Genomic DNA, 26,171 nt, shown 5'->3' with positions numbered 1-26,171 from the left:
ATTGGGTGGAAGTGTGGGTAGATGAAGTGGGTGACGTTCTTCCTTTTCCATCTCCTTCCTCCACAACACTATCATGGGGATGTCACAGCTGAAGGAGGTTAGGGACAGGGGGTAAATGTGGACATACAGAGCACTGGGGTTGCCTCCAAGCTGTTTGCATCAGCCCCAAGCTAGAGCTTGCTATTTGCAAAAGCCCGTGTATTTAGAGAGCATATCTCATGGACAAATTACTTCCTGCCAATTTTCTCTTCAGTATCATAATGCCAGTTTATTGCAGACCGCTTGCAGCCTGCCAAATTTTAATGGTGCAGCATTCTCTGTTGTTTGCCAACCCCCCGCCCCCAGGGGCCAGGACAGACTTGGGTACAGCATGGATCCCACTGGGCTTTCCTGACAGCGGGCAACTGCTGCCTGCATCTAGCTAAACCCTAGCTCTCTGTGCCTGAGAAAGCTTTAAGGGTCTCATGGAAACCCAGGGAGTGTCTTAGGAACATGCTTAGTGTTATTCCTGGCAAGTTGGGGAGTTTGGGCCTCTCGGCTCATGGGGATAACGTACAAAGCAGAGGTATCCTGAATAGAGCTGACTGGAGGTGAAAAATGGCCTTGTGCTTGAAGCGAGGCAGGGTCCAAAAAGGAGTGGCACCAATGATGCCGGTCTGTTGTCCTTGGCCTTCTTTCCAGACCAGCTCTGAGGCCATCACTTTTAGGAAGTTCACCTATGTCTCCCAGCAGCATTAAGTTCTTGGGAAGGGGATGGAGGTGTGGGAGGCAGAGGGCTAGTCTTGCCCGTGTTCTCCCTACTCGCTCTCAGACTTCATGTTCTCTCTCAGGGACCTCTGACCAACTTGTTCTCATCCTTTACACAACTCTCCATTCCAGACACCTGTTCCTCCACGGAGCCTTCCCTGATGCCCTCAAGCAACGTTATCTGCCCCTCCTTGATATTTCCTCATCTTCTCGGACTTCCTTGACTCTACTGAACATAGGCTATGACTTAGGTGAAGGCAGAGATTTTCTTCTTGTCCTCGGGGCCCCAACGTCCTGAATAGTGTCTGCAACACACAATAGGAGCTTAAATAATATTGAATACACAGCTGACCTCATTTCCAACACGGGTCCCCGCTCTTGGGCATCCTTTCTGTATAATCTCTACCGCCCTGCTCCTTCATTGTCTCCAGGGTCAAGGTCTCAGCTCCTTCTTTGCCTGTGCCAGCCAAATCCCCAGATTTAGCATTAGGCTGCCAGATTCCAGGCTCTGAGTCAGGAAGCAAGGAGACTCCCAGATTGATGCTAAAACTTGTTAGCAAGTTGTATGTAATTTTATAATGTTTCTGGTAAGTGCTAATTGCCTGTTCCTTAAATATTTCTTGTTCTACTGGGAAGCAAAGCAATTGCAACTCTGAATGCATTTCCTACAGCTGGCTGCCCCCATGGAGGGGGACTGAGTTCCAGGCTCCAAGTACTCAGATATTGATGGAGCCTGAGTCCCCTCCCCCACCCTGACCTGTGATTGTGACAAACAGAACTGGAAGAATTTCTAGAAAGTAAATCCCCCAATTTTCCCACCCAGGGCTCACACTTTTAATGAGGGGAGGGAGGTTATACTGCAGTGCCACCTGCCGGCCCCAAGGAAGCTTCTCTTTACCTGAGCTGGGGCAGAGGGCATATTGATGATGATGGGGCCAGGAGTGCCTGGAGGGTGGTCTCTGCCCACGAATGCCTCATGCCACCTGTGGAACATCTACACCCTCCTATCACCGAGCCAAGGGGCCTAACATGTATGGAATTCCCCAGAAGCAGATAAAAGGAGGGCTAGGATAGGGACGGAGGTCATTCTGAAGCTCTGGGCCAAGGGTGCAGGTTGGGAGAGGAGCTGCGGACCTGGGGAAGCAGGCAAGGGGGCTGGCTTTTAACTGTTTACTCTGGCTGGCCCTGAGGGGCAGGCTTTTAACTGTTTACAGGCTGGCCCTGTGTTGGGAGCCTCACTACACTGAGCCCTTGGAAGAACCCCCATTAGATCACTGTTTATCAGTCCACCTTCGCAGGTGAGAAAACTCAGAATCAAAGATATGGAGGGACTGGCTAAGACCACACACAGAACCAATGGCAGAACTCAGTTAAAAACAGAGTTTGTCTGACCCCAAAGCCAGGGGGACAACAGAGAATGCCTGGCTCTTGCATCTGAGCTCTGAGAGGCGATAAAGTGGGCCGTGAGGGGATGGAGAGGGTGTGGAGGAAGGGTGTTTGGTTGTGCTTGTGTAGAAAGTCATTAAACCTTAATCTGAGAGCTTTTCTGAACGCATGCTGTATGCCAGGCACTGGGCACTCTGTGGGTTCACAGGAGCCAGAATGTGGCTTGGAGTTACCGTAAATGGAGAGTCTTGGATACCATGTGAATGATAACCCTAAGAGCGATGAGAAGTCATCATGAGGAATTTTTAAGTAGGAGAGAACTCTGCCAGATGTGGATCCTGGAAAGATCGCTGAGATGTGTGTGGCCGATGGTGGGTGGGGGAGGACTAGAGTCAGGGAGGCCAAGAAGAAGGACTGGGCCATCATTCAAGTGAGAGGTGATCACGGCCTCAGCCATGGGAGTGACAGAGGGGCTGGGACACTGCAGCGGGAGAACTGACAATCTGGGAACTGAGTCAGAGATGAGAGAGGGAGAAGGAGGAGGAGGAGGAGGAGGAGGTGAGGCCCAGTGATGGTATGGATGGTGGCACAATTCATCAACATGGGGACACTGGAGCAGGGGGTGTGGCATGGGGGTGGAGATGGTGAGCTCAGTTTGGATGATGTTAATGGACTGAATGTGTGTGTCTTCCCCACATTCATATGGTGAAGTGTTAACCTCAAATGTGCCTGTATTTGGAGATGGGGCCTCTAAGGAAGTAACAAAGGCTAAATGAGGCCCTAGGGGTGGGGCCCAAAGCCAATAGGATTAGTGTCCTTATAAGAAGAGACACCACAGAGCTTGTGTCCCCCACCCCCCGCCTCCAAGGAAAGACCATGTGAGAGCACAGTCATAGGCTGCAGTCTGAAGACAGCCCAGACCAGAAACTGAATCAGCCAGAACCTTGATCTTGGACTTTTAGCCTTCAGAATTGTGAGAAAATAAATTTCTGTTTCAGCCCCCAGTGTATGGTGTCTTGTTATATCTGCCCGAGAAGCCTAATGTGCGTGCCTTGGGTTTGAGATGTCTGAGGGAGAAGCGTATCAACTGTGTCACAGAGAGACTACAAATGGGGAACAGATTTGGAAGTCACCAGTGTTTAGGTTGAGATGGAAGCCACGGGAATGGATGCAATTAACTGTGGAGGGTTCTAGAAGAAAGAGGACAGAAAGCTGAGGAGAGACCCCAAGAAGGGCCTGCTCTGCAGGGGCAGCGAGGGGCCAGCCAGAGAGATGGTGGACACCCAGGAGGCTGCAGGCGGCAGAAGCTCCCAGGACGGGAAGTCACATCAGGAGGCCAGGGGATGCAATAGACCCAGCTTTAGTCACAGTAGAGGATGACTCCTTCACTGATGGCTCCTACCCTCAAATAAAAGGTCGAAGGTGGAAGGGACAAGAAGGGAAAGGCCGGCCTATCCCTACATTTAAGAATTCATGGGTTCTTCTTCCTTTATGGACAAAGTACAGACTCTTTGTGAGGCCTCCAGGCTCTCAGTGACCTCCCGCCACTTCTGCCTCTGTTTCCTACAACACTGTGGCCACAGGAACCATCTCAATTCTCGGCCAGTGTGGGGAGTGAGGGTCCCAGGTGCGGAGTGCAGGCGGGATGCGGGGACCCGGCGCCAGGCCTAGCAGCACAAGCCCAGACCACCTGCAGGACAGGCAAGGAGCCATGTGCTCCCCGGCAGAAGAGGACACGCCCCGGAGTGGGGAACAGTGGTGATCATGGAAGGCTTGGGTGCAGGGGAAAATTAGCGGCCCAGGGGAAGGTGCCTCTCTGCGCCACTCACTGTGCAAGGAGCTCTCTGTGACCCCATTTCACTCTCATCACAAGGCTCTATGGTTACCATTATCATCTCCATTTCCTGAGTGTGAAACTGAGGCTCAGACAGATCCTATGACTTGGCCAGGCCCACAGCGGAAACCAGCCAGGATTCACCAGGTCTGGCCCACTTCTGAGCCTGTTCCCTCTTCACAGAACCGGATGCCTCTGTGAGCAGAGCCCATGTGGCCCCGGTGGGTTGGCCATGTACATAAATGCCCAGACTATCTTCCTGATTTGCCAGGGGTCAAGGAGAGGTCCTGCTGACCCCTAGTCTGTGACTAGCAGGCAGGACAGTTTTGAGACGGCTTTGGTTTTCTGTTCTGGCCCAGGCGGCTTGCTGCTGCAGTCTCATCACCCAGCTGCATGCTGCTCACGTGACAGGATCATCAGTCTGGGCTGGGCGGGAGGACACATGACCTCACAAACAAAACCCTGACCATCAGTAATGAGGAGCCCAGCTCATGCTCTATGGCCCATTTGACCAGGGCAAAGCTTTGGCTTCCATAAATATTTTATAAGCGATTGAAATTCTGTCCCTTTGGAGACTGCTGGTAGAGGGGGAAATCGTGGCCTTTGAAGCCAGAAACATAGAGTCGAATCTCGGCTCTTCCAGGTCCCAGACTTGGTGTGACCCCGGGCAGGTCACTCCACACTTCTGAGTTTCAGGTTCCTCGTGCACAAAAGAGCAGCCGTCCGCTAGCTGTCACACTGAGTGAGATGAAGCAGAGTTTCTCAAACTGGTGTTTAGCCACAAATCCCCTAGTAAAAGATGGCTTAGAAGGAACAGAAGGATGGAGAAGACATGGAGGCAGTGGCAGAACCCTCCCTGCTAGGCACCCCCTCCCCGACCCTGGTGGTCCCTGAGGGTACCCTAAGTCTTTACACACCACTGCTTGAAAACCTTGAGAAAATTAGCACAAACGTCCTGGCACATAGCAGGGCATTCAATGTTTTGTCCCTTTCTTTTCTAGTGAAACCACACCAAACAAAGCTAATTCCTCTTTCCCACGTGACAACCCTTCAAATATTTAGATGCAGCTCTCAGTTCTCCTGAGTCCACTCTTCCCCCAAATATACTTTCAGGGGGCCATTAACCTTTGTCACTGGGCTTGACTTCAGCCCTCTCCCTACCTGTCCCCACAATTAAGCCTAATTCTCGGTGCCTGGGCAGAACAGAATAAAGCACAACTAACTCCCTGAGGTAAATTCCAGGCACTAAGTTTCTGAACCTTAACAGAGGACATGGTATTTATTCCCACTGCATCTGATCCTGGTAACTTGGGCAACTGCTTCAACCCATCGAGGTCTTCCTGCACCTTGTTTGCTGATTCCTATACTGTCGTCCCTTTCCGGCTCATGCTATTCATGTCTTATCCATGCCATTGATAAAATATGGACAGATTAAGGGCACGTGGGTGGCACAGGATCACTTCTCCCCACTTCTGGAAACATTCAGTGCTGAACATGCACAGAATTTCAGAAATGGGGAAAACTCTGAGTCCAAATCCATTCCCATTTTCCAAGGGGTTGAGTGTCAGAGAGGCCTGAATTAGGGTCTCCTGACTTCCCTCCGCTGCCCCCCAGAGCTGCATGTAACTCTGGTACCCAAAGAGACACTGGTTTAACTACCTGTGTCCTCACTCACTAGTCACTCATAATTGCTGTGCAATTCTTATTTTCACATCCTTTATCAAACTTACTGTTTGCAGAAGCCCTGTGTCCTAGGGCATATTATTACATCCATGTCACAGGTGAAGAAACAGAGTGCCAGAGAGGCTCCCTGACCTGCCATGGAGCTAGAAAGTGAGAGAAACAGGATGTGGACCCACCAGCACCTGTCACCCTGTAGGTGTTCTCTGTCTGCTGTTCTGTGTCACCTCGACACGTGCTTCCCATTCTTACAACAGTACCTTCACTGTCCTGGCCTCCAGAACAGGGAGAGAAAACATTTCTGTTCTTTTAAGCCCCCCAGTTCATGGGCCTTCTCCAGAGTGGTTGTAGGAAACTAACACACCTCCTGTGTACCCAATCTGGAGACAGAGCACAGGTCCTGGTACAGGAAGAAGTCCTGGTCCCTGGTCCCTGGGACACACTGAGCAGAAGAAGAGTCTCTAGGAGTTTCTCCCCCAACTCATCTCATGTAGAATGATCAGGTCTCTGGATGGGGGTGGGTAAATACCTTCTCTCCCTTATCCCCTGCCCTGTCTCTCTGATAGCCACCGAGTCATTTTCAAGACTCAAGGCTCACTTTCTTGATAGAGCCTTTCCTGATGCCACACAAAGGATGAATGCCTCTTTCTCTGTGCTCCCACTGGCTGTTTGCCACAGGTTATCTTGCTTCAGTGATAGCTCGTGTGTTTTTTCCTCTCACTACTAGAGTGTGGACTCCTTGCAGGGGCTCGGATCTGATGCATCAGATCCCCTAGTGCTGGGCTAGGCTCTGCCACCAAAGAAATGTGACCAAATGCCCAGGGGGCTGGCCTCTGCTCCCCTTTCTGTGGGGATCGGCATCGGCAGTCATCATCAATAGGAAGTCTGGAGGCGCACATAAGGCTGATGGTGGTGGTCTCTCCTGGGCCCAGGGTTTGCTGTTCCCTTAATGCTGATTCTCAGTAGATTCAGTTCATCTGCATTTGTACCCTCCTCAGGCCACCAATGGTGTGTGTGTCCCCAGCCCTGTGCGCAGTTACTCATCACTGTGACCCATATATGGGAGCTTGGGAAGCTACTTCTTCCAGTCTAAAGATAAAAAAATAAGCAAGGCTCCAAAAATTTATGGGGTCTTTTAAAGGTCTACACAAGCCAGGTATGAATTGCGGATGAAACTAACGTATGCGTCTGGTGCTGTGTGGTCTGTGCTTCACGTGCTTTATCCCAGATAATCCTCAAAACAGTCCAGGGACCCACTGCATGAAGGAGGTGAGGCTCAGAGAATTCGGATAACATGCCTAAGGAGACAGGAAGCTAGAGCGGGGCAGAACCAGGATGCGAACCCAGGGCTTGCTGATTCCACATCCAGACCCCAAGTCTGATCCTACAGTGAGTGTACTGGCTCCTCAAGAGCAGTTACCTTCGTAAGAAGCCTTGAATCCCAGGGAGCTGCCACTGCCATCAGTCTGGAAGAGGAGCCACATTTGATGGTTGGTGCTGACAATGAGATCTGGGACCGACGTACCTGTCAGGCTGTCAGGAGAGAGAGATTTAGAGGCATGCACCCCACCATGGCACCCCACTGAATGACTAGAAACCCTGGCCACTCAGGCAAATCCCTGGCCCCACACTATTTGACTCTGGAGCCCAGAGCATGTGCTCCAGGGGCGGGAAGACTCACCACCTCTCCCCTTCAGCCACAGGTGGGGCTTGGATTTAGCCCCTGGGCTCAGGAGGGTGATCTGTGTCCTTGCTTTCTCAGGGGACAGAATAGCTGTAGTCAGATCTAATGAAGGGGTGTCTACAATCCTGCCACCTTCGATCTCTCATGTGAACTGTACTGCAGAAAAGACACAGACAGAAACCCATTGCTGCAGTTGGAACCCAGCCATTCCTTTGAATGAGACATCTCTCTCCATTCTATATATGAAGCAAGTCTTAAAGTGCAACTGTCACTCTGGGGCCACATTCTTTCTGAAGAACAGAGTTTAAGCATGGGGAAGATTCTGATTCAACTCACATTTACCAAAACCTATCCAAACAAGACAATTTTCCATCTATTATCTTATTAAATGACCCCAGTAGGCCAGGGAGGGAGGGGTTGCATTATCCCCATTGTACAGATGAGACCAGGGTGTAGAATGGACAGTGGCTTTACCAAGGTCAGCCTGATGGAGAGCAGTAGAGCCAGAGTCCCATGCATAGGCTGGGGTTTCCATAAGGAACCATCCTCTTGCTGCTGAGACCAGACAGATCGCCAGCACAGATTGGGAGTTGGTTGTAGATGGCGTGATTGGATCAACGGGTCTTAATCTCTACTCCATTCTGGGGTCTCAAAGCTTGGAGGGCCATTGAGTTGGCTGCAGGGATGATGATCGCAGCATGAGTGCCATAGGGGTGGAGCTACACCTGGGGTACACCAGCCTGGCCCATGTGACATCACTGGGTTAGGGTGCTGGCGTTCTGTAGCAAGGACTGAGGCTAAGCCAGGGCTGGCTCCTGACTCTAGGGTGGCAGAGTCTGTCTGACCCAACTATGACAACAAAGGAGTCCAACCATTTTGTGTGTTTCCCTGAGGTTTGAGATTGACATTGGCCTAAAGGATAGGAGTGTGAGGGCAGAGCCCCTGGGCTGTTACAGACCTTATTGGGAACTCACCCAAACTACATAGGTCCAGAGACCTGCATGTAAATCCTGGATCTGCCATTCATTTGCTGTGGGGCCCTGGGCAAGTGGTTGAGCCACTCTGGGCTTTTTTATTTCATGTTAAATAAGGGGTTTGGGTTGTATGATCCCTAAGAATCTTTTCAGCTCTGCTGTTTGGAAGGTTCTCTCTATGACAAAGTACACTGGGATTTTGTCTTTGGAGGGGACAGAACTGGGATCCTGGCCTTCTGGGCGCACTGAACTGATGTAACATATAGGGCAGGTGAGTGATGAGGATCCACCAACATAAGGAAGGGGGTATAATGGCTAGTTTTGTGGTTCAATTTTACTGGGCCAAAGAGTACCCAGATAGCTGGCCGAACATTGTTCTGACTGTTTCTGTGAAGGTGCCTTTGGATGACATTAACATTTAAATTGGTAGACTGAATAAAGCAGATTCCCCCTCTCAGTATGCGTGGGTCTCATCCAGTCAGTTGAAGTCCTACATTGAACAAAAAGAACTCTTTTTGCCTGCCAGACTTCCAGCTGGGACAATGCTTGCTTGCTTGCTTATCTGTCTGTCTGTCTATCCATCCATCCATCCATCCATCCATCCATCCATCCTGCCTTGGACCTGAATAAAAACATTAGCTCTTCCTGGGTCTAGAGCCACTGGCCTTTGCACTAAAACTACATCAACAGCTCTCCTGGGTCTCCAGCTTGCCGACTCACCCTGCAGATCTTGGGGCTTGTCAGTCTCCATTATCATGTGAACCGATTCCTTAAAATAAATCCCTTGCTCTCTGTGTACATCCTATTGGTTCTGTTTCTCTGGAGAACCCTGATGAATACAGTGGAGTAGGCAGGGGGGAGGGGATGTCCTTCAGGCTCACATTCCATTTCTTTCTCCTAAGAGATTCCAAGTCCCAGCCACGTCACCTGATTCAGAGGGTAATGTCATGAGTCATTTAACTGTCCTGACAGGATCTTCTCTGGCAGGTGTGGGAAGGGCCCAGAACAGAACAGCTCCTGGACAGGGAAGCTATTACTGAATAGCCATTTCTCCTTCAGCATTAAAAGCAGAGGGTGTTAGCCTGGTCGGGAAGGGGTATGGCATGGGATGCTCTCCTCGACTAAAATCAAAAGGCATGAACTCAATTGCTGGTTCTGCCTCCAACTAGCTTTGTAACCTTTGGGTCTCAGTTTCCCTACCTGTTAAATGGGGATAATAACACAAATTAAATGAGATATCGGATGTGAAGTTTCCCTTCCCAGTACCTGGGCACATGGTGGATGTTTGGTGTACATGAAACCCTCCTCCCTCCTCTCCCTGCCATCTGGGCAGGGGAGAGGAGCAAGATCAGGCTGTCTGTGCTGGGCCACATGCACCAACAGGAGTGTTTTCCTATGTTTATGTCAGGCTAGTCGTGGTGGGCAAAAGAGGAGTTAATGCTCCCCACCAGACGCAAAACCCAACACAATGGAATCCCAGGACAGCTAGATATTACCCTCTCCCTTGACTAGACCACATGACACTAGCCTTTCGTTGCTCAGGAAATGTGGTCATCATGTGTATGTGGTCCCAGATCCCTGAAACCATCCATTTCCCAGATAGTTCTTAGCATGCGGGAGGTTAGCAAAACACTTCCCCTGTCTCTGTCTGAAGTCAGACTGCCACGGATGGACATGGCCTTGAGAAGAAGCTGGAGGATGGCAGAAGCAGGGTCTACACAGAAGCAGACCATCATGTGGAATGCTCCAGGCGTGCACACAAAACCTTGACTCTCCCTGCTCCCTGAGAAATGGTTCATTCTATACTCATTTCCTGCGAGAATTTGGCCAGTGCTCTGGAACAGAGGGGCTGAAACCAGCAGCACAGAAGGACCCCTGTCCTTGACATGGTGTGGCCTGGGGACCAGAAAGGACATGATGCATCATTCCAGCACCCCTGGGCCAGGGGCATGTGCTCCCACCCTCCTGACCACAGCCCCACTTCACTCACACGTAGAGGACAGTTTTCTGATCCCCGTCCTGCCCGCCGTCCCCCACCGTCAGGGTGTCGTAGCCCCTTTCCAAGTCGAAGTCCTCAAAGGCCAGCTTGATCACCTGGGGAGGGAGCATGGGGTTAGGGGGCAGGTAGGGGCTGCCAAGAGACACGCGTACAGCTGTGAGGACAGTGAGAAGTTCCCTCCTTGGGTCCTGATGCCCAGAGTCCCTGCAACACCTCCCCACATAACCCTTGATCCAAACTGAGCATTTCCATGCCACCTCTTGGAGCATGAGCTATTTTTTTTCAGGCCATAGTCTCTAGAGTCCCCTGATGTTTTCCAAAGATGTTCACAGCACATCTGGCCAATTCTGGAGACTGTTATGGGAACATCAGGCACATCTGGCTGCCTGTGAGAAGATTAGATTCTTTCTTCATGCTTTAATGCACAGAAATCCCCTGGACTTGGTGTCAATTTTTCAGGCCACATGTGGCATCTCAGCTCTCTAGCCCCCAGGGATCTGGGGGGCAGAACTTTCTCTTAGCCTCTCTTCTGCCTGCTTTGCTCCACCCTCTTTTATCTGTTGAATAAATGAATGTTCCAGGAAGGAGGTTTCAACAAGGTTCTCTCTTGTTCCAGTCCTGCCTTCGACAATATTTACTAAACACACAGCATATGCCAGGTCTAGGAGGTGGGGTTTCAAGAGTGAGCATGGTCCCTGCATTTGGTGAGCAGGGGAGACAGAAAGTACACTGAGAATTGCCATGCTGGTTGATAGGTGTCCCGTTGAGGGGCCTGTGGCTCACAGAGCCTGCACCGGGGGTAGGAGGAAGATGGTCCGTGGTAGTGCTGAGGGTTTTGAAGCCTACAGAAGACGGTCAGGCTGCAGGAGGATGCTGGGAGAGGGAAGGACCATTCCGAGGAGCCAGAGGCACAGGGCCTGAGCTGTGGCAGAGATGGGACATTCTAGAACAAGTGTTCACTGTCTGTTGACGGAAGGTCCACACACTAAGCACACCTGCTAGCTGTTTCACTATGGGGGACGATGTGGTTGGAGGTTCAGTGCAAGGAGGTGACTCAAGAAGGTCCAGAACTTGAGAATTTTGCCTGGAGCTAAGTCCAAAGGGTCTTATAATCTCCCCTGATCCAAAGAGTTGGAGTTTATCCTGAGGGAGAGGTGGTAGAAAAGTTTTAAACAGTGGGTGGCAGGGGCACATGGGCGTTTGAGAAAAACATCTGTCTGGCTGCTCGTGTGGAAACGGATGTGGTGGGAGTGAGGCCAGAGTGGTGAGGATGGGTCTAGGCATTTGTACTCAACTAGGTGAGCGATGGAGGTGAGGGGGGGGGTGGGGGTGCTGGAAACGAGAGACAGGGCCTGGCAATATTTAGGGCTTTGTGACTGGATGGGTGTGGGGACCAAGGGAGGGGACGGGATTCTGGATGACTTGTGGGTCTCCGAACAGGTGGATGGTGGTGCCATTCATGAAGACAGGACACAGAGAGGCACCACTCCTAATGGCTAATCTGGGCCTCTTTTTATCAGTTTCATTTTTTTAAAGGTTTTATTTAAATTGCAGTTAGTTAGCCTACAGTGTAATATTACTTGCAGGTGTACAATATAGTGATTCAACACTTCGACACAACACCTGGTGCTCATCACGACAAGTGCGCTCCCTAACCTCCATCACCCTCCCCCATCTCCTCCTCCCCTCTGGTAACCATCAGTTTTCTCTCTATACTTGAGTCCGTTTCTTGGTTTGTCTCTCTTTTTTTCCTGCTATGATCATTTGTTTTGTTTCTTAAATCCCACGTATGGGTGAAATCATATGGTATTTGTCTTTCTCTGACAGACTTATTTCGCTTAGTATTATACTCTCTTGCCCCATCCATGTTGTAGAAAATGGTAAGATTTCATTCTTTTTTATGGCTGAGTAATATTCCATTGTGTGTGTGTGTGTGTGTGTGTGTGTGTACACTCCACATCTTCTTTATCCATTCATCTGTGGTTCCAATCTGATGAAGATTTTCCCCTCCCAGTGGGGAGGCTGGAGGTGTTCTTTGTGTTCTATTCTATGACCCAAGGAGTAGAGAATTCTCATGGATGGTTTTTCCTTGTTGTGCAGGTGTCCTCTGTGCAAACCCACAAACTGCTAGGGGACTTGCACAGCCTCACCCCCGGGTGCCTTCAGGGATCTCAGAGGCCAGCTGTTGCCTGGCCACCATTTCTGAGGGCCCCTCTGCACGGGGCATGGTGTTCACAGTGGGGAGCATCTCTGTTATAAGTACACCCTCGAGCACAGAACAAGATGGCAGAGGAGATGAGTGCCACTGGCTGGAAGAAAGGCTTCCCAAAGGAAATGAAGCCCAGGCTGAGTGCAGGAGATGAACCCAAGTTACCTAAATGGATGAGGAAGGGGAAGCCATCCAGGCGGAGGGAGGAGCAGGTGAACGGGCAAAGGTCTAGAGACTCCTGACAGTGGCTTAATGCAGATGGAAGTGGAGGCTGGTGATGGGAGGAAGTGGGAGGACCAGATTAGGAAAGGCTGTCTGTCATGCTAAGGATTTGGGCTTTGTCCTAAAGGCAAGGGGAAATGATGGACGATTTGTGAGGAAAGGTGTGACATGTCATTTTTGTTTTAGCAGCAACAGCACTGAGGGCTGGTGGGAAACCCAGGAGAGTCTGAGCTGTGGCAGCGTGTGTGTGAGGGGGGTACGTGTGCCTGCAGCAGGCAGCGGCTGGGGTGCGTTAGGAAAGAGGGGACAGCAGGTAACTGTCAACAGTGAGTGGGGATGCCTTAGCCCCTCTGGTTTTCCCATTGACAGGCAAGATCGCCCCCCACGCTCCCTGATGGCCAATGGCATCATTGGGGGACCATCCGCTCAGGCTGGAAACTCCTTCCCTTCTCACCCTCCCTGGTCCTGTCCTATAAGAATAATGTCACCATTTCCCAGCCAGACACACATGGAGGAGACCTGGGGATCTGCTGGGATCTGGGCATTGGCGACTCTGGTTTGTACAGACCCCTCCTTCCCCATGGGCTCCGCTAGCAATGTCTCCTCCCTGAGGCCCGTCTTCTCCAAGTGCTCCGATACCCTTCCTCACTCTGTGTCAGCACTTACCTGCCGTACTGGCACTGATCTGTTTACCTGCTCCTCCACTACATGTGCCAGGCACGTGCCAGGGGCTCAGACAGTGCTAAATCAGAGAACATTTTCCAAACCCTTCCCAGTTCTCCAGCATGGACAGATTGCTAGGCTCCCAGTCCCCCATACAAGTTACCATGTGGAATAAAAGCTGGCAAACTGTTTCTGTAAAGGGCCAGAGAGTAAATATTTAAGTATATGATGTCTGTTGCAACTACCCACCTCTGCTGTTGTAGCACGAATGCAGCCACAGATAATATATATGTGAATGGGTATGGCTGTGCTCCAGTAAAACCTGATTTACAAAAAAAAGCAACGCTAGCTTGCTGACCCCTGGTCTAGGAGATTCTCTGAGACACCTAATCACAGTTTTTGATCATCTTTTCGTAACGAGAGTTCTTCACTACAAGCACTGACCCTACAGCATGCTCAACTCTGCTCTGAGCAGTTTAGATGCATCAATTCACATCGACTCACAACAGTAGCTACTATGAATACCTCCAGTTTACAAATGGCACAGAGATGTTAGGCGACTTGCCTAAGATCACACGGCCAAGTGGTAGAACTGGGACTCACCAGGCCACCAGAGGCCAGGCTCTTTGCCGCTCACTGCCTCACAGCAGCCCCAGTGAGGCCTTAGGTCCACTGGGTAGGGACCATGACTTACCCTTTCAAACCCTCCCTAAGCTCTTTTGCCGAATCCCAGCAGCATGGCAAACGCCTGGGCACACAAAATCCTGCAAAGGCTGGCAGTGCCTTCTGCAGGAGGAGGGGCCTGGCCTCTGCAGGGAATAATGGCCCCGGATGCACATTCTTGCCACCATCACCCCCTTGCAGCCAGCCCTGGGGCAGAGGACACTGGCTCACCAAGCCACCTCCAAAAAAGGCAGGGTATGATTATTATGTCTATAATGGGAAAATACTGCTTGGAAGGCCAGAACCCAGAGCCATAAAATGATTCCCATCACTGGTTAGAGCAGCCATGGATGTGAACTGCATTTTAGAGCATCTGACCCTAACGCAGGAGATAATTACACTGAGTAGACCGTACAACAGACATAACATTGCAGTTTTGGGACAGGCCCCCAGTGCACAACGTACTGATGCTTTCATTTTTTTCCCTCCTCTCTTTGGCCTTTGTTTAAAGACGAGATTCTATAATGACTCATTAACTAACATGCACATCAATCACATTCGCCAAGTGTCTTCCCGAGACAGGAGAGTGGCAGCACGTGAAACAGGCGTGATCAAAGAGGCATATTTGTATACAGCTCAGACACCCAATTTGCGCCCATTATGAGTAGATGAACCCATCATCTAGCACAGAGTGACTGAGCACCTGCCATGTGCCAAGCACCGAGCTAGCTGCTTCCCAAGTGTTACCTCGCCTGCCTGGCAGGTTAAAGCAGAACCCCAATGCTGAGAGCACGGTGAGGATGGTGATGGCTGGGGATGGCAGTGAAGGGGAAAATGACAGGGGGCTGCCCGAGGAGGGAGGTGTGCTGGGCCCCACAGGATGGAGAAGGGTGTGCTCTCTGTCCAGTAGATCCTGTGAATAGTGAAGTAGGAAGGAAGAGCAGGGAAGGCAGTCAAGGCAGGGCAGGGGTGAGGGGTGAGAGCTGCCTGGTAGGGTCTGCAGTTGGCTTTTTGCCTGGCAGGCCAGAGCGGGTGGTCTGGACTTGATGGTGAACATGAGGGGAAGCTGTAACTCAGCATGAAGGGAGGGCTGGAGGCAGGGAGACCTGCCAGGAGGCTGATACAGGGCCCTGGAGTGGTGCGAAGGGGGAGGAGTCTGGAGACTATCACCTCAGCACACAGCTGCCTTCCAGGGAACAGTGGGGGATGGGAGTAAGGCCATGTGCAATGCGCACCCTGGGTTCTGGAGGATAGTCCTAGCTTCCCTTTTTTTTAAACATTACTTTTATTTTTTATTTTATTTATTAATTTTTTGAGAGAGAGAGAGAGAGGGAGGGAGAGGGAGAAAGAGATTGGGAATCCCAAGAGAGACAGAAGGAGGGAGAGAGAAGCAGGGCTTACCCGAAGCGGGGCTTACCTGAAGTGGGGCTCAAACTCACCCAGTGCGGGACTCGAACTCACAAACCCTGATCACCTGATGCGGGACTCAAACTCACAAACTCTGAAATCATGACCTGAGCCGAAGTCAGATGCTTAACCTACTGAGCCACCCAGGAGCCCCAGTCTTTGCTTCCTGAACACTGCCCAGGGCCTCCCAAAGGGCAGGGATCCCCAGGCCTGCCAGCTTGTGCCCAGTGCCTCAGTAAGGCTGCAGGGATCTGACAGCTCACAGGCATTTTTTTTTTTTTTTTTTTTTTTTTTTTGAAGCTGGAATCCAAGAGACCCAGCCTGAGACAGTGTTGTCCAAGGAGTGAATTTTTGTAACAGCCTCCCTGCTGGACTCCCTGCCTCTGCTGCCTTCCTTCACTCTGTACCCAAAGCTCTGTGCCCCAGGATCCCTTAGAGTAGGGGCTGGATGACTATGGTCCTTGGGCCAAATCGGCCTGTGGACTGTTTTTGTATGGTCCCTTGAGCTAAGAAGTGCTCTTACATTTTAAAATATTTAACAAACAAATAAACCATTACAAAGAAGAATGTGCAACAGAAACTTCACGTGGTCCTCAAAGCCTAAAATATTTATCATCTGGCTCTTTACAGAAAAGTGTGCCGGGCCTAGAGCAAGGTTTTTCAAGTTGACTTCCCAGGCACCGTAGGGTTCCATGAAGGTACTTCCCTGGCCACCAACACAGGTGGAGAGGGAGCCACAGTGGGCAGAGCCCTCCTCCAACCAAAGCAGTTCCTTATGATCTAGTTCATGTTTGGGGATTCTGTGATAGACATCGACTGTGGCTTACTCAATGTCTCTTCCTCCGTTTACCCGTACCTAACAGAACTCTGACTGTGGAGTGCAGCAATGAACCTAGTTAACCTCAGAGCTAAGGATGGCTAAGCAACAGGATTCTGGGCAATGAGACATGAGCTGAAGAGCCCTCAGGGCATTTCCCCACCTTTCTCCTTGCTTTCCCAGAATACAGATGTGAGGACCCTGGTGGAACAGCCTTCTTGTGATCATGAGGACAAGAGCCCACACACAGAGAACGGCAGAGGGAAAAATAGAAGGTGCTTGAGACCTGAATGAAATACGAAACCAGCCCTGGACTCTTCACTTCTGGGCCTCTGGTCTATGAGGGAATAAACTGTTTTGCTGAAGCTTCTGTGGAGGCATTTTCTCCAGTTCAGAGCCAATCACAACCTACTGGCTACAGGTTCTGAAGAAAGGCTTCATCACCATGGAAAAGTGTGCCAACTCTTGATCCCCAGGATTAAGCTCAGCATCTTGGCAAGGAAATCCGAGGCTTAAATGGCATTGTCTGCCCCTTCCCAGCTCATTAGAGCTCCCTTCCACCATGGTCTGCTCCAGTCCTACTTCCCCTATTCTGCCTCAGAGCACTTCTCTGAGCCCCTGAGGGCTGATCGCGCCCCGCGCCCCCCCCCCCCCCCCCCAGCCTCGGTTTACTAATGCTGCTGTCAGTTTGACCACTAGTTCCATGAAAGGGAGGGAATCCCTTTTCCTGGGCACAGCCTGCATGGTGATTCCTGGCCGGGTCTTGCTGAGGGCCCAGATCAGGGCTGGACAGGTGGCTCTTGGGGTTGGGGAGGAAGGGAGGCCAGTGGGAAGGCTGACCGTAACCCTGGGAGTTGAAGGGGAGTGGCCGCCAGTACCCTTGAGGCTTTGGCGGAGGCTGGGAAAGAAAGCCCAGGGGCAGAAACTAAGAACTTTCAGAGGTTCCGGAACTTTGGTCACTAACTCAGGTTGAATTCTGGAGGCTCTGAGAGTAGCAAAGCCTTTCATCCATTCATGGGCTCATCCACTCACTGACTGATGAATTCATTTATTCACTTATTCATTCAACCGTTAAAATTCATTTGCCAAGTGCTCTGCTTTGGAGAGGCAGCTGCAGGCAAGCGAAACGTGGCCACTGTCCTGAGAGACCTCAGTCTCGAAGAGGAGACACGGGAGCATGTGGAAAACACCACGCGGTGTGACGGGTGCTGGCACTGCAGACGCATGGGGATGGGGCACATATGAGGGCCACAGAAAGTCCTGGACAGTGGAGGAGCAGGGCCTGCCTTGAAGAACAGGGGAGGGGGTGGGTGGACACCAAGGCCACAGCCAGGTCAAGGAAGAAAGGAACACCAAGAGGTGACGTACAGTGAGGACTAGGGTAAGAGGCACGGAATCAGGTTTAGCAGGTTTTGCAGGAAGTCATTAAAGGGTCCCACTCCAGGAATGGGCTTGGGGGACTTGGGGGAGACCCTTCTGGTAGCCAGCCAGCCTCTCATACGGGGCCCAGCACGGTCAGGGCATGAGTACATGTTTGCTGAATGTTCACAAGTGAGTGAACAAATGGGCCAACAAATGTGCTCCTGACATTTGCACCAGCAAGTGATCATTTGCCTGGGGCGTGATTTCTCAGTTCTGCAGGTCTACAAAGGGGGAGTGATACTGGTAATCCCCAAGGAACAATCATCAAAAGGCTGTTATCTTTGGCTCTGAGGTTCATAACAGGAGCTTTCCTTTCCCTCTCCTTTCCTTGGCCCACCGCCCTCCTCCTCCCACCTCTCTCTGTCCCCCCTGCCTTGCTTTTACTTCCTTTCTAGTGAACGTGGCTTGACTCTCGGGCTCACATCCAGCGAGGTTCACGTGCAAATCAGATCATGTCTTGAGTTCACACCGAGGAGCTTCAGAAGAAAGGTAGATGTGTGCAGGTAGAGGGCACCGACGCGGGTCTGGGCTTCAGTTCTGACTGCAAAAATGGCATCGGTATGTCTTCTGGGAGGCCCAACTGAGAGGTCCTGACAGGAGGCCCCCAGCTTCACGTGGCAGGGCTGTACCTGAGAGATACCTGACCCAGAGACAGGTCTTCTCCGTCAGTTCTTTGCGCATTCAAACATCTGCTGAGCTCCTCCTTTCTGCCAAGCACCCACGCTGACTGAAGAAGGACTCAACAAAATGCCATCCCTGCTTTCAGGGCACTTCATGGGCTATGGGAGAAGGAGATTCTAAACATAGCACGACATGATACCCACACAGACGACAGGTGCTGATAAAATGCTTTAGGAACCGAAGTAGAACAAAGACTTGGTTGGAGCTAGGAGGGCTTCTCAGAAGAGGGGGTATTTGGGCTGTGTCTCAAAGGGGGACAGAAATTTGGAGGGGAAAGGAAGGCACACTGAGATAGGATGTGTCCGGACAGAGGTCTTAAAGGGTCAGGTATGTCTACAAACTAGGAGTTCAGTGCGGCTGAAGCCAGGGTTGCCTGAGTGGAGGGGTGGAGGGACGGAGGGACGGGTGGGCCCTGTGCGCTTTGCTGCAAGGCAAGGGGGTTGTTGTTTATTCATAAGCTTGGCTGGTCAGAGCCTCAGGGGCACCCTTTAAAGGTACAGGTTCCAGGCATCCATCCCAGATCCACTGAATCATATCTTCAAAGAGCTCTGGAATTTGTGCCTCAAAATACCTCTCTGGGTATTTTTGATGATTAACCAAAGTTTGGGAATATTATTGTGGGTAGAATGACTCTAAGGACCAAGATAGCCCACGTGGCCAAGGTGGGGCTGACATTTCTCAAGGATATCTCAATCAAAGGGAGAATGTGGAGCCATTTGGAGTAGGCCAGCATCACTTGCTCTGAGCCTTGTCTCTTCTCCTTGAATATGCTAAGCTTCCAGGAAGATGGACTGGGTATTTGTAATTGTTTTATTCTTAGTTTACTGAGTACAGACCTACCATTCACCCACCTCCCCAATAAGACTGTAAGCTCTTGTCCCCACGGTGCAGAGCTCATGCTCTGCCCATAGGTGCTCCATCAATGCTGGTGTCTTGACATAGGTTCTTGGCAATTTCCACACCAGAGCATTTTATTTCTCTTTGGACCTTTTTATGGCTCCTGAGGGCAGCGGGGGGAGGGGAGTCCTAGTTACTGGAACATTCCTCCCACTTAAGCTCAGCCAGCAAAGGTTCTAGAAGGGGAATGGAATTCCAGGAAGAGTCCTCACATCCACAGATACCCAGGTGCCTGGGATGAAAAATCATCTCATGACCATAAGGAGAGGCAGGGACATGTGTCCCGCTCTGCTCACTTGCAGGCAAACCTCAGCCTCTCCTAACACCATCCTTCTTCACCTGCTCCTTGCAAGGGAGACCCTGTCGTCTCAGTCCTATGTGCCTCTCACTTACTTCAGATACTTCTACATCTTCACTCTCTTCCTCTTTGCCTGCTCCGCCCTCAGCCTACAAACATGCTCTAGTTTCTAACGTCCTAAACAAACCAACACTCTGAGCAGCCCCAAACTTTCTGTCCACGCTCCTTCCCTCTCATGCCCTTTCTCCTTCCTTTATGTCACCTTGAAACTTATCAAAAGAGCTATCTAGGCTCCTTGTCCCTAGAGCCTCCCCTCCCACCCATTCACTCCCTGCCCCACGGCTGTTTCTGTCCCCAAAGCTTCACTGAAAGGTCCTCTTCCAAGGCCAAAGGCAACAGTCTCTTTCCAGCACTTTCCCCAACAAGACTTGTTCATCACCACCACTGTCAGACATATTCTGGTTGGAAACCCTTCCTCCCTCTGTGGTGTGATTCTCCTACCTTACACTGCTCTTCCTGTGTCTTGCATTGTATTTCTTTCATCTATAAGGATGGTGTTCCCAGATCCATTCAGAATCTTCCTATTCTCTTCACTCTCTCCAGGAAGTGTTGTCTATTCCTTAGGCTTCTATTCTCACCCATGTGCTGATGAAGTAACACCCAAATCTCTCTCTTGAACCCAGACTGACCCAGTGTCCAACCAGTGTATCCAAATGTCACTGGATGAAACACAGGCACTTCAAATGCACCATGTTTCCATCCTGACCACTGAAAACACTTCTTCCTGTTTCATTTTCTTTTAAAGACTCCCATTGGGCCAAGTCGGAAAGTATCAAGTCATTATTCATCTGTCCATTGAGTCAATGTTTGCTGGGTGATCATTATGTGCCAGGCACTGTGCTGGTCACTTGGGATACATTGTTGAGTAAGACCCTCTTTCTCTCCTGATCCTCACAGCCAGTCAGCCACCAAGTCCCATTCCATTCCCTACATTTCTCTTAAATCTGTCTCCCTCTCCATGTTTCCAAAGCCTTTGGTTGGTGTCCCCATTCCTCTTACTTGGGTAATTGCTTCTGCCTCCTAACTGGTCTCTCTCCCTCCAGTATCCCTCTTGAATCCTCTCCACTGCTGCCAGAGTGATCTTTCAAAAACTCAGACCTTCCTGCTATTGCTTTTGTTCAGAAGAAAGCAGGACTCTCATCCTTACCAAGGCTGATCTCAGGGCTGTCAGTCCTACACCCTCCCATTTACTCTGGGACCTTGTTCCATCCAGCAGCATAGCCCAGCCACTGAAATGTATGGGCAGTGGAGTCACAAAGACCAGGTTTAAATCCTGGTGATGCTACTCCCTGGCTATGCACTATGGCTAAGTTTCCTACCCTTTCAACCTATCCACAATTCACGCTCTTTATCCATCAAGTGGGTCTCTTAAAACCTAATTAATTGTGAAGAGGATGAAATAAAATCATTTATACAGAAGGCTTAGCTCAGTGCTCAGCATATGGTATGCATACAGTAAGATATAACTGTTGCCGTTATTTCCAAGGGTCTAACACCTGTACCCTTAAAAATCTGTTTCAGGACAAAACCCAAGCCTCTCTGCCAAGCATCTAGGCTGACCATAATCTGGATCCTATGACCTTCCCATCCTCATCTTGATCCAGACATGCTGAATTACTTTCAGTTCTGAGAGGTGTTCTACATCTCAGTGCCTTTACACCTGCATCTACTCTCAGATAATGATTTCCAAGCCAACTCATCCTTTAAGATCCTGCTCAAATGTCTCCTCCTCTGTGAAAACTTCCTGACCTTCCAGTTAGTGGCTCCTTCCAACATTTTCCAAGATAGTGAACTGAATACCCCTCCATCTGCACTTACCCAAACTCTAGCTTTTTATTTATAGGCCTTTATTCTCTCCTATGTATTGTTCCTCAAAGGCAGAGATCATATCTATAGTCAATGAATGAAAAAGTGCTCATCTCACGACATATTGTGAACTTGAAGACACTGTGCTTTTTGCTGTAGGAAATGCTCCAAAGGGGATTGGACAGGCAGTCCTTGGACACACCTGTATCTCTCCTGTGGGTCAGTGGACAAAGTTAGAAACACACTGTGCATTTTCCCTGATGTTTGCAGGAAGGCAGTTCTGATTCTTTAGTCTTGGATTTTGAGTTGCCCCACTTATACCCCCGTCTTTCTGCCCTCAATGCTCCCTGACTCTCCTCCAGTGTGGTGTCAGTAAGGGACTTCCTTCAGCCTTTCTGGGATTCTCAGCACTGTCTGAAGTTCATAAAGAACCCATGGAGATGACAGGAACATCCTTTTTTACAGCTTCATTCTGAGGGAATACCCTTTGGAGAGGCTGTTTTCAGGAACCCAGGTTGGTGTGACCTCCTCCTGCAGGACATGTGAGGGAGTGACTCATATGGGGCCACTGACCTTCACACACCAGCCAAGACTAGCTCTTCTGGGCAGGGGAGGGGAGGGTGAATCAAATTGTTTCTCAGAAACTTCTCAGGCCTTACCTACACTTTCTCTTGCACTTCACCTTCAGGTGCAAAAGAAGACTGAGCTAAGTATCTTTAACAATACCCAAGAAAGAGTCTTCTCATCAACAACTTAATAACTTTGTGGTAGTAAGTTCTTCTTCTGGGCCAGCCTCCATCCCCATGTGGCTGAAGCATCCTTCCCCTTGACTAGGTTCATCATCAAACGGTTTGATGAAATAAAATATTTCTTTATAAAATGCCTCATAGAGGAAATCTGTTTCCATTGTCCCCCGCACTGTGGTCCTAAGCACCTTGACCAAACAACTTAAAAACACTGAGTAAAATTTAAAAAGGAAAAAAAAAGCTTTTTATAAATTAGTAAGTGCTATAAACAGAATCATATACCCCTAAAATTCATATGTTGAAACCCTAACCCCCCAATGTGATGGAATCTGGATATGGAGCCTTTATGGGGGTAATTAAGGTTAAATGAGGTCATAAGGGTAGGACTGTAATCCAATGGGATTGGTGTCCTTATAAGAGGAGCAGAAGACACCAGAAAGTCTCTCTCTGGATTCACACAGAAGAAAGGCCATATGAGAAGGAGGTCATCTACAAACGAGGAAGAGGCCTTGCCAGAAACTGAGTTTGCTGGCACCTTGATTGTGAACTTCTAGCATCCAGAACTGTGAGAAAAAAAATGTTCCTTGTTAAGTCTGCTATATTTTGTTATGGCAGCCTGGGCAGACTAATAAAGTAAGAATATTCAGAGTCCAAACCCGGTGATTGTAGGGACTCTAAATGTGATTTAGAGCATGAAGTTGGCATTGGCTTTGAGTGCATTTTTAAAGACTGGTAAAGTAGGGCTCTGGTTTTCAGGGCCTTGTGGAGAAGAGGGAACAGGAGGCAAAGATCAGGACCCACCAAGGTGGGGACTCTAGTGTGACACCCCTGAATAAAGCTGCACCCTTAGTGTGAGGGTGAGTGAGCAACAAGCATGCCTGCCTTCTCATCTGCCACGACTGCCCTCTGGGCTGGTCTGGAGGCTGATTATTTATCTGAGATCTTGACACTGAGTGGACAGCACACAGAAAACTTCCCTTGAGACTCCTTCACAGTAAGTCTGCCTTCACATGGGTGTGGAGATTACTTGGGTGGTTTGAAACCTTCACACTAAGAATTTACTATCAAAAGGTTTCTGGTTTGGTAATGCCACTAGGCACTGGGCAGAAGTGAAAATAAGCTGTCTCCGGAAGAAACCACCTTCTCCCCAGGTCTCAAAGAAGTCTCACAAAGTTTATGACTCTAACCACACAGTCAAGAGTTATAGACAGAAAAAATAAGGAAACGTGGTTCTATGGGCAAGAAGTAAGAAACGACAGATAACGGAACCAAACTTAAAAAGATTTCAGATTTGGGATTAACAGATACAGAATATAAAATAAATATGTGTAACATACTGAAAGAATTAAAGAGGGGTCTAAACATATGAGTAGGGGGCAAAATACTATAAAATATGATCAAAAACATTTAAAAAAAACAAATAGGACCTCATAAAATAAAAATGGTGCTATTTGAAATTAAAGCAAATCTTCAGGGAATGAATTCAACAGAGATTAGATGCAGCATAACAGAGAATTAGTGAAAAGAATGAGAGAAAATGGTAGAAGTTGGGGTGCCTGGGTGGCTCAGTTGATTAGCTATCCGACTTCAGCTCGGGTCATGATCTTGCAGTTTGTGAGTTCAAGCCCTGTGTCGGGCTCTGTGCTGACAGCTCAGAGCCTGGAGCTTGCTTCATATTCTGTGTCTTCCTCTCTCTCTGCCCCTCCCCTGCTTGTACTCTGTCTGTCTACTTCTCTCACTCAAAAATACTAAAAAAAATTAAAAAAAAATTTTTTTTAAATGGTACAAGTTATAAAACATAGAAGATGGGGTGAGAAAGATTAATATGCTTTGCCAGATTTCAGGAGCAGGATAGAGAGAGCATAAAGGAGAGAAAACAGTTGAAAAGACAATGGCTAAAAATTTTCCCAAATCAATGAAAGATAACAATCCATAGATTCAAGAGCTTAATGAAGTCAAGCAGGATAAATACCAAGATATCCACAACTAGACACTTGATTATGAAACTGCAGAACAATAAAGACAAGGAACAGACCATAAAAGCAGTGAGAAGAATATCATACAAAGGGATGACAATAAGCTTACAGCCACAATGGGAGCTAGAAGATATTGGAATACTTCCATGTGCAGAGAGAATATGATTATCAACCAAGAATCAAATACTTAGTGAATACCAATGTTCTTTCAAGAACAAGGGGAGAGCAGACATTTTAAGACAAACAAGAACTATGAAATTTTGTCATCAACAGGAAAATAAATTCTAAAGCATGGACTTTGGACAGAAAGAAATTCCAAAGAGAAGGACTAGATACACAAGAAGGAATAGTGAACAAAGTGGTAAATGTGCAAGTAAATCTAAATGGACATTAGTTTTATTAAACAAGAATAATCATGACTTGTGAGGAAAAGAAAGGCAACATGAAAATACACACCATAGAGTATGAATTGGGAGGGAGTAATTAAAATCCTCTAAGACCTCTCACTTTACAAGAGGAACATAAAATTACTATTTACATTAGCTTTTATTAAGTGTGCAAATTAATATGTCTTGGGTAACTCTAAAAAATAGAAGTGATAGTATAATTTAAATGGTCTAACTTTTCTAGTTGAAAGATGAATTGTTAGAGTGGATTTTTAAAAATCCAGCTATACATAAGACACACATAAAGCATAAGGAAGTAAAAAAGTTGAAAACAAGAGAACAGGAAAGATTTGTTAAACGACCCTCCCCCTGACCAAAAACAACAACAACAACAACAACAACAACAACAACAACAAAAGCTTGATGGATAGCGTGGGGGGAAAGTTTTCAAGTAAAAAACATTACTATAGGTAAAGAGAGTCATTATATAACTATTTTTGAAAAAGTTCAATTCATCAGCAAGATATATAATTCTCAACTTGCATGTCCAATAACACAGTCTCAAAATATATAAAGCAAAAACTGACAGAACTTCAAGGAAAAATAGGTAAACTACTATCATAATGGGAGATTTTAATATGCCTTCTTCTGCAGTTGACTGATCAAGAAGACAAAACCAATGAAGATATAAAAGATATAAGCACAATTAACAGGGTTATGTAACAAAGATATTAGAACACAAAAACTACAAAATACAGTTTATTTTTTAAGCACGCAAAGAATATATGTGAAAAATGACATTTCTGATCCAAAAGCATGTCTCAACAGACTTCAAATGATTCAGTTACAATGTTCTCTGACCATGAGCTTTAGAATCACTAACAAAAGGACAGTTAGAAAAATCCTTTACTTGAAAATTAAGAAATATTTCTAAAAATTTCATGGTTAAAAGATAAAAGAATAATAGAGTTGGAAAATATTCTTAACTAAAGTATAATAGAAATACAACATATAAAACCCTGTGGGAATGTAGCCAAAATAGTTCTCAGGGGGAAATTTATAGTCTTAGGTGCTTAAATAAGTTTGAAAAATAATGAATTAAGCATCAAAATTAACATGCTAAATACAGGAATAACAGAATAAACCCAAATATAACAGGAGGAAAGAAATTGGTGAAGTAAAAAATAAATATATCAAAAGAAATATTAATGGAACCAAAACTGGTTATTTGCAAAGAATAAAAAATGTGAAACCTCTGGCAATATTTATTTAAAAAGATACAAAATTAGAAATAAAAGAGGGAATAAAATATATATAGTAAGAGATAGTATGCACAACTTTATGACCAATAAATTTGAAAACTTACTAAAAGGGACTGAAGAAAAAAATCCTAATAGTCCTTTGGTCATTAAAAGTATTAAATCTATAGCTTGAAATCTTCCAACAAAGGAACACCAAATCCAGATAGTTCTGCTGAAAAGCTCCACAAAACTTCCAGGGCAGAAGTTATTCCAATCTTTGCTAATAACTCCATAGGACAGAAGGAGAGGATACACTTGCCAAATCATTTTATAAGGCTAACAGTATCCTGATGAAAAAATCTGGCAAGGTTAA

General features: G+C 48.2%; 1 protein-coding gene across 5 annotated transcripts in view; it reads right to left on the bottom strand.

Moving 5' to 3' along the window:
• Positions 1-26,171, bottom strand: part of CSMD2 (CUB and Sushi multiple domains 2) — a 599,309-nt gene that overhangs the window by 260,166 nt on the left and 312,972 nt on the right. For 4 of the 5 annotated variants that reach the window (XM_078452082.2, XM_078452083.2, XM_078452085.2 and 1 more), the window contains exons 11-12: positions 10,296-10,399; positions 7,068-7,180 (exon numbers count right to left, since the gene is read on the bottom strand). The exons of the other annotated variant lie outside the window; for it this stretch is intronic. In XM_078452082.2, the coding sequence (XP_078308208.2) occupies positions 7,068-7,180; positions 10,296-10,399 (217 nt within the window). The remainder of the gene's footprint in view (positions 1-7,067; positions 7,181-10,295; positions 10,400-26,171) is intronic. 5 annotated transcript variants of the gene reach the window in all.

The sequence above is a fragment of the Panthera onca genome, chromosome C1 (genome assembly GCF_046562875.1).
Source record: "Panthera onca isolate mPanOnc1 chromosome C1, mPanOnc1 haplotype 2, whole genome shotgun sequence".
Taxonomy (NCBI): Eukaryota; Metazoa; Chordata; class Mammalia; order Carnivora; family Felidae; genus Panthera; species Panthera onca.
This window is presented reverse-complemented; position numbering and strand designations above follow the sequence as displayed.